A 17,657-nucleotide genomic window follows, 5' to 3' on the forward strand; every position below is an offset into this window, starting at 1 on the left:
TTCCGGTGGGTAGATATGAACTATTGGGTGACAGTTACATACACGAGGTGTGGGAGCTTCCTTTTCAGTACAGATGTGTTAATGGTTTGCGGGAAGTTTTTCTTAGCGGTAGCGAATGCGAAGCTTCTGTTAGCCATTCCATGGTTTGTAAACAGCTGTCCTTGCACGGAGCGTGTAATGCTTCGATTGCTAACTTAGCTTGTTATCTGAAGGGAGTTCCAGTCCCGGTAATTAAAAACACTTTCCAGGTGCTTTCTAACGGCAGTTACATTGTTCTTAACAGCGAACGCTGCTGTGGCATGCGTGCCGGAATAGTTTACGTCGTTGTCGTCAACAAGGCCGTTACGTGCTGCGGGAATGTGTTGTTTCCCCCTACTGAATTTAGGGAGGTAGCGGACATCTGGCCTCATATTGCTACTTCCAAGGTTGATTTCGACAAGTTGAGTCGGCTGAAAGCTTTATTGTTTAAAAAGCATGTGGCCCTTACATCTGCTAGTGAGACCTACGCTCTTCAAGTGGCAAGGTCATCGGCGGAGATACAGTCCCTTTTGAATACTAACTTTCCGAGTCATTTCGGTGAACTTGTGGGACGTATATTTAATGCATCCAGCACTGCTGGTATTGCTCATTTTTTCAAAGCCGTTGGTGTTGGTTTCGTTCACACCTTCTCTTCCATATTCGGTTTGATACCCTCGGCTATACACTCTATTTTCGGAAGCATTTTTGGGGGTTTCCCAATTACTTTGGCTTTATTGGCTGGAGTTTTGCTGTTGTTACTATTTTTTCGCAATGGATGTCCCGCTGCGACGAGGTCCTATGTTGCTGCTCCCGTCAGCGCAGCTGTGTCGTGAACGCATGATGCAGCATTTTGGAGCTACACTCCTGGCTCATTTGGAGTGTGACTGGTCTTTGTCATTCAGGCCGGTTTTGGATTGTGTGCAACCCGTGTTTCGATGCCTTTGGTGCTCGTTTGAACATGCACTGTCTTTCTGTCTCTCACTGCAGCGCTCTCCAGTGGTTGATCTTGATCTGTTGATGTTCCCGATTAGGGCTCATTCCCAGACTTGTGCACTACGGTTGCGTTTGCTTCGTGAAGCGGATTATGAGATTCCCTTTCTGGAGGAAGATGGTTTTGTCTCTTTCCTTGGCACTACACGGGGTGCCGCCCTACATGGTTTTGGGGCTTTGGAACACACCTGCTCCATGATACTTTGTGGCGTGGATCTTCCGATATTGACATATCTCGAAGTGGAGGAGCTTCTACGTTCTATTACTTCTGTCTGACAATTGGATTTTTTTTTCTCTCTCTCTCCCGGCTAAATTGACACTATCTTGCAATTCGCTCTATCGTCACATGTTTCCTAAATTTATGACTTTATTGTCTTCTCATCTTGTCGAAATTTTGTGTTTAAATTTAGGTTATGTTTTTTATGTTATTAGAACCACTTGCTACCGACAAGGGGAGGGTGTAGTGTGGTCAGTTTTACGTATATTTTGCGCATTAGCTTCAGGCTTTAGGCCTCTGTGCACTTTGCCCTAAATATATTTTATTCATTTGCTAACAGCTTAGAGCCTCTGTGCACTTTATTCTAAATGCTTTTTATTAGGCTTCGTACTGTTATTTTACAGAATAGCCAGTTCTATGGTGTTGTTTTTTATTCATATCACACTGTTTTGCCTACTTCAGCACTGGAGTTCTTCATAACATATTCACTCTGTGCTTTCGTCAAGGATACAGTCTGGTACATTGCCGATAGACGTGGTAGGAGTCTAGACTTGCCATTCCTGCGTAGGAACATTTTGTGATCACGATGACATGTTAGTTATAAAATCACTTCCTTGTCCCAATACATGCAAGAGGGAGATTCCGACCAGGGAACCACAACTAGACGCTGACTGCCTCGTTGCAGATGCTGAACCAGATCACAGGCCTTTGCTCAGGTATGAGTGTGTCCGTCTCCCTAGTGATACAGAAAGGCAAGCTGGAAGCTTAACATGCTGTGCTCTAAATAGAACAAGCAGAGGGAGAGTAGAAACGGTTAGGAATTATGATAGCTTTATTTCTATGTTTTACTCTCCTGGTTACTATATCAATCCTACTATGTTGTATTGTTCTGGTTATTGCGGCTCACGCCTTAATATCTAAAATACAGTTGTTTTATTAAAACATTATATAAAACTTATACTGTCTTTGTCATTTGTATATGAGACCATATTGTGAATGAGAGAGTTGGTTTGGATCTGAGTGACCACGACTTCCCTGAGAAGTTCCAAAGATGTCATGCGCTCGGCTGCCCAATCATTTCTTCCCCGTGGGAGAAATGAGGCACTGCTAGTTAGCCGGAGCAACAACCGGATTTAGGGTGACAGAGTTCCTTACACGTGGGTCAGACTCAGTCCCCCACACCGTTATCGATCCTGCTGCCTAGAAATCCAGTAGTCTCATTTAGGATAATGAGAGCCCACGCGACATAGGGAGCACTTTTTTGGGAAAATTTTGTGAAGATTTGTCAAAACGGTACCAAGAATATAGGCAAGTTCACTGAAAAAAACAAAGAATACAGGGACGTTATAGTTAGTGTTAGACCTGACATGCCTTAGGGTGGTCACCCCTAACTTTTTGCCTGCCACCCTCCACTTTTTGGACTCTGTGTTTGCTGGCTTTTAGACTCTGCGCACTTTACCACTGCTAACCAGTGCTAAAGTGCATATGCTCTCCCCCTTTAAACATGGTAACTTTAGATCATACCCAATTGGACTATTTAATGTACTTATAAGTCCCTAGTAATGTGCACTGTATGTGCCTAGGGCAGATTAAATGCTACTAGGGGGCCTGCAGCACTGGTTGTGCCACCCACTCAAGTAGCCCCTTTACCTTGTCCCAGGCCTGCCATTGCAAGGCCTGTGTGTGCAGTTTCACTGCCACTTCGACTTGGCATTTAAAAATACTTGCCAAGCCTAAAGCTCCCCTTTTTCTACACATAAGTCACCTTTAATGTGTGCCCTAGGTAACCCCTAGAGCAGTGTGCTGTGTGGGTAAAAGGCAGGACATGTACCTGTGTAGTTTACATGTCCTGGTAGTGTAAAACTCCTAAATTCGTTTTTACACTACTGTGAGGCCGGCTCCCTTCATAGGCACAATTGGGGCTGCCCTCACACATTGTTGAAATGGCAGCTGCTGATCTGAAGGGAGTAGGAAGGTCATATTTAGTATGGCCAGAATGGTAATACAATATCCTGCTGACTGGTGAAGTTGGATTCAATATTACTATTTTAGAAATGCCACTTTTAGAAAGTGAGCATTTCTCTGCACTTAAATCTTTCTGTGCCTTACAATCCATGTCTGGTTAGGTTTAGTTGACAGTTCCTTGTGCATTCACTCAGACACCCCCCAAACACAGGGTACTCAGCCTCACTTGCATACATCTGCATTTTGAATGGGTCTTCCTGGGCTGGGAGGGTGGAGGGCCTGCTCTGACACAAAGGACTGCCACACCCCCTACTAGGACCCTGGCAGACAGGACTGAACTGAAAGGGGACCTGGTGCACTTCTAAGCCACTCTTTGAAGTCTCCCCCACTTCAAAGGCACATTTGGGTATAAAACAGGGCCTCTGCCCTACCACCTCAGACACTTGCTGGAGAAGAAACCTGAACCAGAACCTGCATCCTGCCAAGAAGAACTGCCTGGGTGCTCAAAGAACTCACCTGTCTGCTTCTTTCTACAAAGGACTGCTGCCTTGCTGTTGGCCTGCTGCCTTGCTGAACTCTTGTCTGGCTGCAAAAGTGCTCTCCAAGGGCTTGGATAGAGCTTGCCTCCTGTTCCCTGAAGTCTCAGGACCAAAAAGACTTCTCTTTTTCACTTGGACTCCTCGTGCGCCGAAAAATTCGATGCACAGCTTGCTCCACGGTGAGAAAATCGCTGCATGCCGATCCAGAAAACGCCGCTTGACGCGACGCCTACGGTGCGACGCCTACGGTGCGACGTCTACGGTGCGACCGGAACTTCGACGCATGGACGACGCCGCCCGACTTCCAGAGAGGAAATCGACACGACGCCTGCTGTGAGAAAGAAAATTCCATGCACAGCCTCCCGGAACGACGCGCAGCCGGACGACAAGCCGAGGAATCCACACACAGACCCTGGGACATCTGGTAATCCCGCGAACCATAGAAGGAGTCGGCCCGCGTGCCAGAAAACAACGCACATCTTCCCCGAGTGAAAAATAACGACGCAAGTCCGTGTGTGAAGGGGCGAAACCGACGCACACACCATTTTTCTTCCCGCAGAACAACGCACATCTCCCCGTGTGAAAAATAACGACGCAAGTCCGTGTGTGAAGGGGCGAAACCGACGCACACACCATTTTTCCACGCATCTCCTCCTCTGCGGCCCTCTGTGGAGATTTTCCACTCCAAACCAGGTACTTTGTGCTTGAAAGAGACTTTGTTTGCTTTTTAAAGACTTAAGACACTTTATATCACTTTTCAGTGATATTACTACAAATTCTTATTGCATCTTTGATTGTGTTGATCTACAAATATCCAGATAAATATTCTATATTTTTCTAAACACTGTGTGGTGTATTTTTGTGGTGCTATATTGTGTTAGTGTATGATTTATTGCACAAATACTTTACGCATTGCCTTCTAAGTTAAGCCTGACTGCTCGTGCCAAGCTACCAGAGGGTGGGCACAGGATAATTTGGATTGTGTGTGACTTACCCTGACTAGAGTGAGGATTCTTGCTTGGACAAAGGGTAACCTGACTGCCAACCAAAAACCCCATTTCTAACAGTTAGGTTCTGAATTTACTCGTACAAAACCAGAGAAATTCAGCAGTTATAGTTAGAGTTCTTTCAAGTAACTATAACTCGCACCCTAAGGTAACTATAACTCGAGCCCTGGATTTACCGATGTCAGGAGCAGAGTACTGTGGCCATTGGCCGAGTGGTATGGAGAGAAATCAATATCGCGCTGGGAGGATAAACTGCACAAAGTCTATGGAGCGACATAGGTAATTCTGCAAACAAACTACTCTGGTTAGCCCATGTTTCAAAATGTTGGATAATAGTTTCTATGATACGAGGAGGAGAACAATTAAGGAGAAGAACAATTAAAGTGATGCCAGGATCAAGAGAGCAGACTTACCTATTAGAGGTTTAATATTGGTGAACATTATGCAGGTATGACATTTTATTATATTGATGACGAAGTTAGCAGACAAGAAACGGGAAGTATTATTTCCATAACAAATAGTGAATGACTATTTAATGAGAAATTAAAGTAGTGATTAGATTGGATTGAGAAAGGCTGGAAGGTCAGCCGAAACGCATCTCCTGCAAACTTGTCGGCAAGAGAGTTTTTTTGTGCAGTTTGGAGTAAATAAAACGATGTGGAATATTTCTCTCGTTGACTGCAGGCTTTCTTTGAATCAGAGAAAGGCATGGTTGGATGTTAAAGCACTTGCGGTAGCACCACCTGCGATCAGGCAGCAAGTGGAGTGCGATATATATATATATATATATATATATATATATATATATATATATATATATATATATATATATATATATATATATATATATATATATATATATACATATATACATATATGTATATATATACATATATGTATTTATAATCTAGGTAGTTATAGTTAGGACCTATTTCTATAGAAAAAGTGTTTTTTGTTTTGCTAATAACTTTGGTGCTGTTTGATAATCTTCACAAAATTTTCCAAGAAAATACGACGCTCACTTCATCTGCATTCTGGAACGTTTTGGGGTAATCCGTCAAGGGGGCCCGAGAAAAAGGGGGGGTCCCAAAATGTGTTTCTCGCATTCATATTTCCATAGCGATTTTAAACAGCGATGGTGCCCAAACTACTGGACGGAATTACACCAAATTTGGCAGAAAGGTAGCTCTTGGTCCAAAAAGCACCCTTTTTGTTATTTGGTGTAAATCAGTTCAGTAGTTATGGAGAAATTAAAGGGAATCTAAATAGGTATAGATATGGACACAAAGGATTCGCGACTCCTCCCGATCTCATGCTGAGATCTGATTGGCAGCCAACACTTCAACAAGGAAGTGTTGGTAGCCATGTTGAGACTCTGCTTAAGCCAAATTCCAGAAAAAGTTTTAAAAAATATGAAAAACGGACCCACGGGAGAGTCACCCTGACCCCTTAGCTCTGGTTCTGGGGGTCCCAAAGGAATCCCCCCTCAAAGGTAAAAAACATTTTCTTAAAATTTTCACCACAATTCACAGACAAGCCAACCGCCAGACCTGCGATGAAGAGACCACCACGGAGGGAACGTTCTCCCCACCAGACCCATTACAAGGTTTACACTGGGCTGACATAGTCAGCCCAGTGGAAACTGTGTGGTGGCATTGGTTTCGGCTCCACATGGAGCCGAGGACAATGCTGCCGTACACGGGCCCCCTCAGCGCCCATCCGAATGGGCACTGCCCGCAAACAGTGCACATTCTGATGGTGATGGGCAGGGGGCCCCCTGCACTGCCCATGCAGTGGCCCATATCCCAGCATGATGACAAAATTGGAATCAGTACAAACATTCCATAGAGCCATATAAAGAATTGAGATCAGATTATTAGTCAAGGAGACTGTAATCCCTGATTGAGATTATTTTCCAGTCAGTATAAATGGCTTGGTGTTCCAACACTCAGATTTTCCAGTATGGAAACACCAGATCCAGTTTTATAGGCCAGAAAAATAAACTAGTAAAGTTGCCTTGTGAATTTCCATCCCAAGGGGCATATTTATGGACACATTACCCCATTGTTGCATCGCTTTTTGTGACACATCAGTGGCGCAACCCTGAACTCATATCTATGAGGCTATGCAAAGCTATTTTGCGTGGCTTTCAATTACTTCAAAGATATGGAATAAGGCAAGGCAGCGCAAATTGCTGCATTGCCTTACTTTGTGCAAAGGACGCATTCTATGGGCATTGTGGTGAGTGTTCCCATGCATTACCCATGGATTTTGACACATCCCCAAATTTGCAAGACCTTATAAACCGTGGATATGCCGAAACCTTACACCTCCCCAGGGGAAGCACAACGGGGAGAAATATCTTTATTTATCCTCGTTTTTAACTCTTTCTATGTATGCTGCCTTGTGCAGCACACACAGAAAGAGGAAAAAGCCTTCTGGGATTGTTTTTGTCCAGTAAGGGGCCGTGCAGAAAGGTGCCCCTTCGCAAACTAAAACAATCCTGCCAAAAGCGCAGATACTCTTTCACCATGGTGCAAGGGTGCCTGCAGTGATGCTAGGCTGCCAAACCACCACCAGTGCAGTGAGAAAAGCCAGGGATGCATCATATGCCATATATATGGCACATTCCAGCCCTTTCGCTTTGATGCAGGGCAATACAGCAAGGCGCTGCCCTGCATCAACCACCTCCTCCCTCCCCTCTTCCCACACCAACCCTTTAGCACACAGTTACCACTGGCTGAAAGCTGATGGTAACTGTGTGTGTTAAAACCCTGAAAACGATCGCTTGTGTGCAGATTTGTTGTTGCAGGTAAAACCAGATGTGCATAGTACTGCCCATTTTGTGATGTTTAACTTGTATTAGAACATTGGAATGTTGGGAGCTCCATTGAAAATAATGAAATGCTCTGTGCTTCTGATGGCTGGTAGAAGCCCGGAGCACCAACATTCCAATGAATTTGTTCACAGCTATTGCTGTGAGGAAAAACCTCATGGAGCCTGAGTTATTTCAATCAGGTCGGACTCCGTTAGGCCTTTGTTATATTTATTAGAACATTCTACTGTCTAGTGGCAGAATGTTCTAATAGCGTTATAGCCCTACTATGCCTGCATTAAAAACCCATTCCCATGTGAAAGGCTCTTACCGAAGGAGCGGGCCCTCAATGGTCGGTAAAGCCTGCTACGGCAGGCTATAAGGCTATATTAATGGTAGCTGTATAATCGGAAATTCCGGCCAACAAGTATTGCCACATATATATCACCTGGCTCACAATCAGTCCCTTTTTATGGTGAATGTCAAATATCTTGTCCACAATCTGAACGATAATAGGCAAAGGTAGATATTGCTCCTGAAATTCTATTCACATACCTTTCATCATTGCAAAGCTCTCCAACAAAAACTGCGCCTCAGTCTGAATACGTCCTTCGAGAACTTTTTTCCCGACTCCTAGGGCCCGTAGAGCCATTAAACCACAGCGCCTCTGAGCTTTCCAGTTATCGCCCGATATGAAGATAATGCCTGGAACCAAAGTAAAAGAATTTGTTATGCACGACTGCCTCTTTAAACCCGCTGAGTCCAATTAACACATAATACTTTATCTAAGATGATCTACTACCTTCAGAAACTCAAAGAACAGGAGATTCCTCAAACTTACCTTATGGGTAGATTTAGTCGACTTTCAGACATTTCCGTTAGCTTGATACAACATGTGCAAAAGTTTAGTTATTCTAATTTATAAACATGAGAGGCACTTAATTTTAGGTTGCAACTACGAAATGAGTGCCGAGCCCTTTCTAGAGTGCTTTTGGAATTTGTTGATTTTTAGTCAGTATGGTGCATCTGTTTTAAAAATGCATTTCTCAGTTTGTGTCTGTGCCTCTCTCTTTCAATTATGCTGCAATTGGGGGGCAGGATTCATAATATTTCAATAGTGATCATTTGGGATGGAGAAACCAGTACTGTAAAAATCTACTATGAGCAACGCAGCCTCCTATCAGCTCCTATGTTATGGTGGGGAGAAACTAATTACAACAGAATTCATTGATCCTTCCCTGATGTGCCACCCTATGGCAGAGATTAATCTAGTCCATCTTAAATCCAGGAAAGCTGCAATCATATCAGATTTTCAGGATAACTACTGACTGTATAAATGAATACTAATTACCCGAGCAAGGGGATCATGAAAATCAAGCATGAAACCAGTACTCTTAGACTTACAAATCTACATCTATTCAGCTGTGTGACCCCCCACCCCCAATCTACAGAAAATGTGCGTCAATACAGGCATCACCAGGAGCAATTACTGCATGCCCCATCAGAGTAGCAGGCTTGAGTAGGATTTGAAGATCCTGGGATTTGAGGATTTACTGCAGGATGCAACAATCTAGTGTAGGATTCGAGGAACTTACAGACCAGGGAGTGGCCATGTACTTGGCTTGCCTCCCTGGTGACCAGAGAAAACGTCTGCTTGGGCTCTGCACTTCACCCATGTTCCTCTGCTTGGATTCATCTCTTCGCCTGCATTCTTTACAATCAAGATTAACTTCATGTCAGATGTTGAGGACAGTTTTTTGTTTGAGATGCTTCTCGAGATCCTTCCGCAGCATCACTTCATAGACTTTCCTTGTATCCAATGAATTATTCAACATATCCCAGTGCTCTCTTCAAAGGCCTTAGATCAGTGGTATCTGTTGGAAATAAACATCTTCTGTGTGGTACTTCCCTAGTTTTTTTCCTTCTTTAATCTTCTGCAATATGTTTTCATTGCCAACTGGACTCTGTCACTTCCCTCCTGGTAACCAGTAGTAGCATGCTTGTGCTCTTCTTTTTAAACATGGTAAACATGTCACCCACCTAATTGGTACATTTAATGTATTTGTAAGTTCCTAGCACATGTACCATATGTACCTAGAACCTCTAAATTAAATGCATGCTACAAGTGGGCTGCAGCACTTATTGTGCCAATAACCAAAGTAGCCCTGTAAAACATGTCTCGAGGCCTTGCTTTGCAGCCTGTGTGTGCAGTTCTAAACTGCCATGTCGACCTAGCAAAATAAACCTTATGCTAGGTCCAAATCTTCTTTTTAGTACCTACCCATCACCCCTAAGGTAGGCCTTAAATGCCCATAGAGAGGTATGCCTCAAATTTAAAAAGTAGGGCATGCATATTTCATGTTTTACATACCTGTGCAGTGAAAAACCTCCACGGTCATTTTCCACTGTGGCAAGGCTGACCGTCCCATAGACAAACACTTGGTAACGTTATAACACATTATAAAGATTAGTATCAGCTTGGTAGTAGTTACAAAAATCGTTCAAGGACACATTATAATAGTAATTTCAAATCTAACTTAATGGTAAAATTTGATTTTATATTACTATTTTGGAAATTACACTTTTAGGAAGTTGTAATTTTCCTGCCTCAAACCTAAACGTCTTTACTGCCAGCGTTCAGTGTCATATGACCTCTGATGGCTCACATAGCATGTTATGTGTATTGGTCACAGACAGTCAACAAAGGGCCTTGGATGTGGGGAGGTGTGTCCCAAACTTGAGCAGGATGGCCTTCATGCTGTACTCAGCCTCTTCCTTGCTTCAAAGAAGGCCTACGCTGTTATTGGCAGGTTCAGCTCAAACATAGGTCTGTTTGTATCTTTGTCTCTATAGAACCACGCCCATTGGGGGTAGGGGACTGACCAGAACTTACCCATAGGCTGGCACTGGGCATAAAGTGAACCCCCCCACAGACCTCTCCTCAAAACACTCTTGGAACAGTGTAGTTCAAAGGTAGGACTTCTCTGCTGTGTGATGAACTGGGAAAAAGAGTGGACCTGCTTGCCTTAAACCCAGGTGCCCAGGTCAGTTGGCTGGCCTCCTGTTTGGTCTACAGGGAACGACACCCTTCCAGAAGCCTCTCACCCTGCAATGGCACTGCTGACTAGTTCCACCTGCACCTGCCCTGGATCCTGCCACGCTCCTTTGCTGGAGTGGGTCCTACCCCCAAGTTGTCCCCCTGAGGTCTTCAACCCTTGGCTACTGTTAGAGTATACTCCTCTTACCCACAATGCAAAAGCCAGGATTTAAAAACATTTTGCTCACTTATCCTACAGAGAACCCCCTGGTTTGAACCGTTACTGAAGATCTGACTTCCAGAAAAGTTTTTATGTTTAAACATAAACAGCTGCATCGGGACCCATGCAAACAGAAACCTGTCGACATCAAGGCCTTCCTGGGTGAACTTCTCATGCTTGGAGCAGTCATCAACCCCTACTTCGGACCCAGCTTGCCCCGCCAAAGTCTTGTTGATGGACACTTTTTCTCCAGAAAAGTTTCTAAGTCAAAAGGTGAAATATCACAGTGAGAAACTTGGGGCCATATGTACAAACACATTTTCCCATAGACACAGAATGGGTAAAACCCTTTCATACATCTGGCCCCTGGTCCCTTTATCTGACTACCACCATTGTGGGAGGTCTGAACCTTGACTTTGACCTGGTCTAGAGCGATCAAATATTCGCAATTAGCACGTTATGCTTTATGGAGCTTCTTATAATTCACACCTCTGGTTCTACTTATTAGATATTTGTTGTTTATTATCTATTTTCCTAAATGGGTTTGGGATGTTTCTTGCGTTTCCTCTTTATTACTGTTTGAGTGCTACATAAATACTTTACACATTGCCTGTACTTTAAGCCTGATTGTTTTGTGCCAAGCTAGGAAAGGGTAAAGCACAGGTTGTTTTATTTGTGGTTCTCCCTGACAAGCACTGTGATTATTATTTGATGTGGGTTTTCACACCCCTTAACTATTACACCAATTTGTTACCATAGGCTATGCGGCTTAGATATTACTGGTTTGGACTGTGGCATTTCTGTTGGACCCTTGTACATTTCTATGCACCTACGTACTGCGATTCGGTCATGCATTCAAAGTGTGCTGTAACAAATGTTTCTTGGACCACCCACAGTGTTATATGCAGATTATATGTGAACCTTTGTTTCTGATTGGTTTCTAAACTTTTGAAACAATAACAACTGTTATAGGACATCCTAACAAGACCAATCTCATGGCTATTCAATGTGATCTAGCAAGATAAAGGTGCTGTTCCACTGATACGTTGAATGTTTATTATAGTGAATCAGTTCCTACATTAAATATTGTGTTTGTTGCATTTCATGTAGAATGTTATTATTCAGTGCAAGCCCATTTAATTGAAATATTGAGTGTCATTTAATCTGATTTAAGAGCAGAGTAACTGTTGTCTCATGGTGTGTTTAGCATTAAACTCTGTCACTAGTGAGAGACTGCAGAAAGCAGAGAGACCTTCCATCTGAAATGAGCTGTGTGACACCTAATGTGGCAATCTACTACAACATTTTCTCTCAGTACTGAGTGAGACCCCGTGGCTGCATGCTGTGGTGTCCAATTCTGAATCTGCTTCTCGTAATCAACCATCTACACTTTTAGGTGAGATTGTATGGTCAACAAATGTAACACAAAGAGAGTGTCATAATGGATGAGATGCAGGTAACAGTACTTTAAAGACCCCATTTGTCCTTGGTTTTTCCAAAACTACCCTTGAATATCCGAAACAGTACATCTTTAGGACGAACCTAAAAACCTAAATCAGTGACCAAAAACACAGTTTCAGATAGGACTCCATTAAAATTGAGCTGCCCCTTTTCACTACGGGCAGACCCTCCTGAATGAACACATACTTTTTTTTAACAAAGTCTCAAACAATAGGAAAATAATATATATTTCAGAAATGTGAACTAAAGATCACCCTGTATGGAAATGGAAAGGTCATTATCCAGTCCTCAGATATCAATCCTGTATCTTCATCAAACTGTTTGAGCTTGAAGGCGCTACGAACATCTAACATAGATAGGATACTACCTAGGATTCTAACACTGATGGTTACCATATTTACTGACTAACTGACTCCTAGATAATTCTCCTCTGACTTCTTTCTCTGAATGATCACCAATTTCTTTGGGAGTGAAACCAAATGATATAATACCAGGACATGGAAAACAAATAACCATACACTACCATCGCCCCAAATGTGGTAAGAACAGACCCACAAAAGTCCTGGTATCCAGGTCAGCACCACTTGAAATACTCTTTCTTTGTCAACGAACCTCAAAGTCCAGTCCAACTACCCTAAAACGACAGCACACAAACTGCCTTTTTTATAGAACTACTTAGCGCAGGTAAATTACTGGATTGAATATTTTAGTTGGGTGACCACTTACCTCAAGGACTCATCACAACTCTTGTCAGGGTTAACCCTTAAAGTCATTAAATTTACCTGAGCTCACCTCCCACCCGAAAGATCGGGCACAGACCAGACAACTTTAATTCAGGGCAGTGTATGAAATATTTATGCAGTATCAAAATAGAAAAAAATCAAAACATCTAGCCATATTCCTAAAATGCATTAGAAAAATAAAATAACAATTAATGAACAAAATGACAAATATCCATTAAGAAGAAGCAGGCATATGATTTTTTAAAGATTTAATTGAAAATAAACCTAAAGAACGAGTTACTTACCTTCGGTATCGACTTTTCTGGTGTATACATTAGCTACCTGTGGATTCCTCACCTAATGAATACTCCCATGGCGCCAGCATTCGACGGAAATCTTCTTCCTAGCTTCTGCACGTCGACGAGGACGTCACATTAGCCCACGCGACGCCGTCTGACGTCATACAGGCAATAAGAGGTCCTCTCCGTCGTGCCAACGTCAGTACCAACATTTTTTACGTGCATGAGAACAATAACCCTATGCAATGACAGATCAAGGCAACATCTCATAACATTGTAAAGTACACAACATTTCAATAAAATGGTTATAGATTTAATATAACATTTGTTTCTTTTTTTTTTTTTTTTTTTTTTTAAACAAAACATTTATATATATATATATATATATATATAAGTATCCATATATACAAAATCTGTTGCAGTCCTAAAGACCAAGAGGAGCACACTCAAGGATTACTTGGTGAGACCAAAAAGGCAACGGGGAGGTGGGTGGGACCGTGAGGAATCCACAGGTAGCTAATGTATCCACCAGAAAAGTCGTTACCGAAGGTAAGTAACTCGTTCTTCTGATGGATACAACTACCTGTGGATTCCTCACCTAATGAATAGAGTCCCAAAGCAGTACCGCACTCGGAGGTGGGTGCCTGTATGGTCAAACCAAGAAATCCTGCAGCACTGACCGTGCAAAATGGCCGTCCCTTCTGACCTCAGAGTCCAAGCAGTAGTGCTTCACAAAAGTATGAAGGGACGACCAAGTTGCGGCCTTGCAGATGTCGACCACAAGAACACCCCTAGCCAAAGCCGAAGTGGCCGACTTAGCTCTGGTGGAATGAGCTCTAATACCATCAGGAGGATCCTTCTTTGCTAAAGAGTAACAAATTTTAATGCAAAGAACAACCCACCTGGAGAGTGTTCTCTTGTGGACTGCCTTTCCTCTCCTCTTGCCCACGTATCCGATAAACAGCTGATCCTCCAGCCTGAGATCCTTCATTCTGTCAATGTAGAAGCTTAACGCCCTCTTTGGGTCCAAGCGATGAAGTCTTTTTTCTTCCTTTGAAGGATGAGGCGGAGGATAGAACGTGGACAAAGTTATTGTCTGGGCCAAATGGAAGGGTGAAACAACCTTCAGAAGGAAAGCAGCCTTGTTCCTCAACACCACCTTATCCGCATAAAAAGTTGTATAAGGGGGTTTTACTGATAAAGCCTGCAACTCACTCACTCTCCTTGCAGATGTTATGGCTACCAGGAAAACTGTTTTATTAACTAAGTACCTTAAGGGGCAAGAATGCCTAGGTTCAAAAGGGGACCCCATAAGGAAAGTCAGGACCAAGGACAAATCCCAATGAGGCATAACGAATGGTTTTGGAGGATATTTATTTAAAAGGCCCTTCAAGAATCTAAGAACAATAGGAGATTTAAACAGCGATGGTTGGTCTGGCAGACAAATGAAGGCTGACAAGGCAGACAAGTAACCTTTAATAGAAGCCACTGCACAACCTTTCTGCGCTAGAGACAAAGCAAAAGATAAAACATCTGACATAAGAGCACGTAAGGGATCAATCTGTCTCTCTCCACACCATACTACAAATTTAGACCACCTATTAGCGTAGATAGTTTTAGTGGAGTGTCGCCTGGCCGCTAAGATAACATCCACTACCTCAGGTGGGAGAGAGAAGGAACTCAGGTTGCCCCGTTCAATCTCCAGGCATGAAGGTGCAGGCTCTGGCGGTTGGGGTGTAAAACCTGGCCCTGCGACTGAGAGAGGAGGTCTGCCCTGAGAGGGAGACGGAGCGGAGGGCACATTGAGAGTTGGAGAAGATCGGAATACCACACCCTCCTTGGCCAATCCGGAGCTATTAAGATTACTAGGGCCCGGTCTTGGCGACTCTTCCACAATACTCGAGGAATCAAGGGTATGGGGGGAAACGCGTAAAGCAACTGGTCGCACCAGCTTCTCTTTAACGCATCCCCCAAAGCCCCCTGCATCGGATACTGGAGACTGCAGTATAACGGACAATGCGCGTTCTCCCGAGTGGCAAACAGATCTATTCGAGGAAACCCCCACATCTGGAAGATCAAACGAACTTGATCTGGATGGAGACGCCACTCGTGGTCGGCCGAGAAATGGCGACTGAGACCGTCCGCACGTACATTCAAGACTCCGGCCAGATGATTCGCTACCAAGCAAATCTGAGGGTCCTTTGCCCAGGACCATAGTCGAAGAGCTTCTCTTCAGAGAAGGTACGACCCTACTCCACCCTGTTTTTTTATATACCACAGTGCGGTAGTATTGTCCGTTAGGACCTGAACAGACTGACAGCGAAGGGATGGGAGGAAGGCCTTGAGAGCCAGACGTACAGCCCGCAACTCCAACAGATTGATATGAAAAATCTGTTCCTCTGGAGACCAAAGCCCTTTGATCTCCAGATCCCCCAGATGAGCACCCCACCCTAGAGTGGAAGCATCCGTTATGACCGTGGTCACTGGTGGTGACTGCGCGAACGGCTTTCCTTGTGAAAGATTGTTGCCCGCAATCCACCACTTCAAGTCCGCAGCAGCATCTCTGGAGATTTTGACCGAACCTTCGAGATCTCCTTTGTGTTGAGACCACTGCCTTCGGAGGCACCACTGAAGAGCCCTCATGTGCCAGCGAGCATGCGTGACTAACAGTATGCAAGAGGCAAACAGACCGAGCAGACGAAGGACCTTGAGGACTGGAATGACCGCTCCATTTCGAAACATTGGAACCAACCCCTGAATATCTTGAATCCGCTGAGGCGGAGGAAAGGCTCGATCCAATGTCGTATCCAGTACTGCCCCTATGAACAGGAGGCGTTGAGAGGGCTCTAGGTGAGATTTGGGCACGTTCACCGAAAAGCCCAGGTCGAACAACAACTGGGTTGTGGCTGCAGATGATGCAACACAAGCTCCGGGGACTTGGCTTTGATCAACCAGTCGTCCAAGTAAGGTAATGCTGCTATCCCCTTCCTTCTGAGCTCTGCCGCAACCACCGACATCACCTTCGTGAAGACTCGGGGTGCCGAAGTAAGACCGAACGGGAGGACCGCAGACTGATTGTGCTGCGACCCCACCACAAACCGGAGAAACCTCCTGTGCGACTTGAGTATCGGGATATGAAAATAAGCATCCTGCAAGTCGACAGACATCATCCATTCTCCATTGTTCAACGCCAAAAGCACCTGAGCTAGGGTCAGCATCTTGAACTTTTCCTGCTTGAGGAACCAATTCAAGATCCTCAGGTCCAGGATTGGCCTCAACCGACCATCCTTCTTGGGAATCAGGAAGTACCTCGAGTAACAACCTCGACCCCTTTCCTGCTCTGGGACCAACTCCACCGCGCCCTTTAATAGGAGGACCTGAACTTCCTGTTCTAGCAACAGGAGGTGTTCTTTTGAACAATACGATGGGCGGGGCGGGATGGGGGGCGGAAACTCCCGAAAGGGAAGGGTGTAGCCTTTCCCCACAACGCTGATAACCCAAGTGTCCGATGTAATAGTCTGCCACTTGTGAAGAAAGTGCCGTAACCTTCCCCCTACAGGAGTGGAGTGAGTGGGGACTGGTGGAAGCCTAAGGCTGCTTCCCCTGCTGCACCCCTCCAGAGGATGAGGAAGAGGCAGAGTGCTGCTGAGAGGCTCCCCTGGTGCGGATCCTACCTCTCCCTCTAATCGATCTAAAGGTGAGAGAAGAGGCAGGTTGCTGGTATCTCCCCCGAAAGGAAGAGGAGGAAGAACCCCGTCCAAAACCACGAAACCTCCTAAAAAACCTAGAGGAGGCAGAAGAAGGGGCTTGCAGTCCCAGTGACTTGGCTGTAGCTCTGCTTTCTTTAAACCTCTCCAAGGCCGAATCCACTTTGGCTCCAAACAGTCTGTCCCCATCAAACAGGAGGTCCAACAGGGTCGACCTCACGTCCGCAGAGAACCCTGAGTTGCGGAGCCAAGCCTGCCTCCTTGCCACCACAGCCGTGCCCATCGCCCTAGCCACTGAGTCGGTCGTATCCAACCCAGATTGGATAATCTGGGTTGCAGCAGCCTGGGCATCCGAAACAATGTTCAAAAGTCCTTGGGGAAGCTCTGTATACGAAGATGATATGTCGTCCATAAGAGCATGGATGTATCTCCCCAAGATACAAGTCGCGTTGGTGGACTTCAACGTCATACTGCAGGACGAGAATATCTTCTTGGATTGTGCATCCAACTTTTTGGAGTCCCAGTCCCCCGGCACCGTCGGGAAAGATCCAGGCGCTGATCTAGAAGAACAAGAGGCCTGCACCACCAAGCTCTCCGTCGTAGGGTGTCTGGACAGAAAGCCAGGGTCAGATGGCGCAGCCCGATACCTCCTGGCCACAG

General features: G+C 44.7%; 1 protein-coding gene across 1 annotated transcript in view; it reads right to left on the reverse strand.

Moving 5' to 3' along the window:
- Window positions 1–17,657, reverse strand: part of LOC138265307 (cytochrome P450 2J4-like) — a 213,237-nt gene that overhangs the window by 154,434 nt on the left and 41,146 nt on the right. Inside the window, exon 4 of the mRNA XM_069212915.1 lies at window positions 8,107–8,256. Coding sequence (XP_069069016.1) covers window positions 8,107–8,256 — 150 coding nt within the window. The remainder of the gene's footprint in view (window positions 1–8,106; window positions 8,257–17,657) is intronic.

Source organism: Pleurodeles waltl, chromosome 11 (genome assembly GCF_031143425.1).
Source record: "Pleurodeles waltl isolate 20211129_DDA chromosome 11, aPleWal1.hap1.20221129, whole genome shotgun sequence".
NCBI classification, from domain to species: Eukaryota; Metazoa; Chordata; class Amphibia; order Caudata; family Salamandridae; genus Pleurodeles; species Pleurodeles waltl.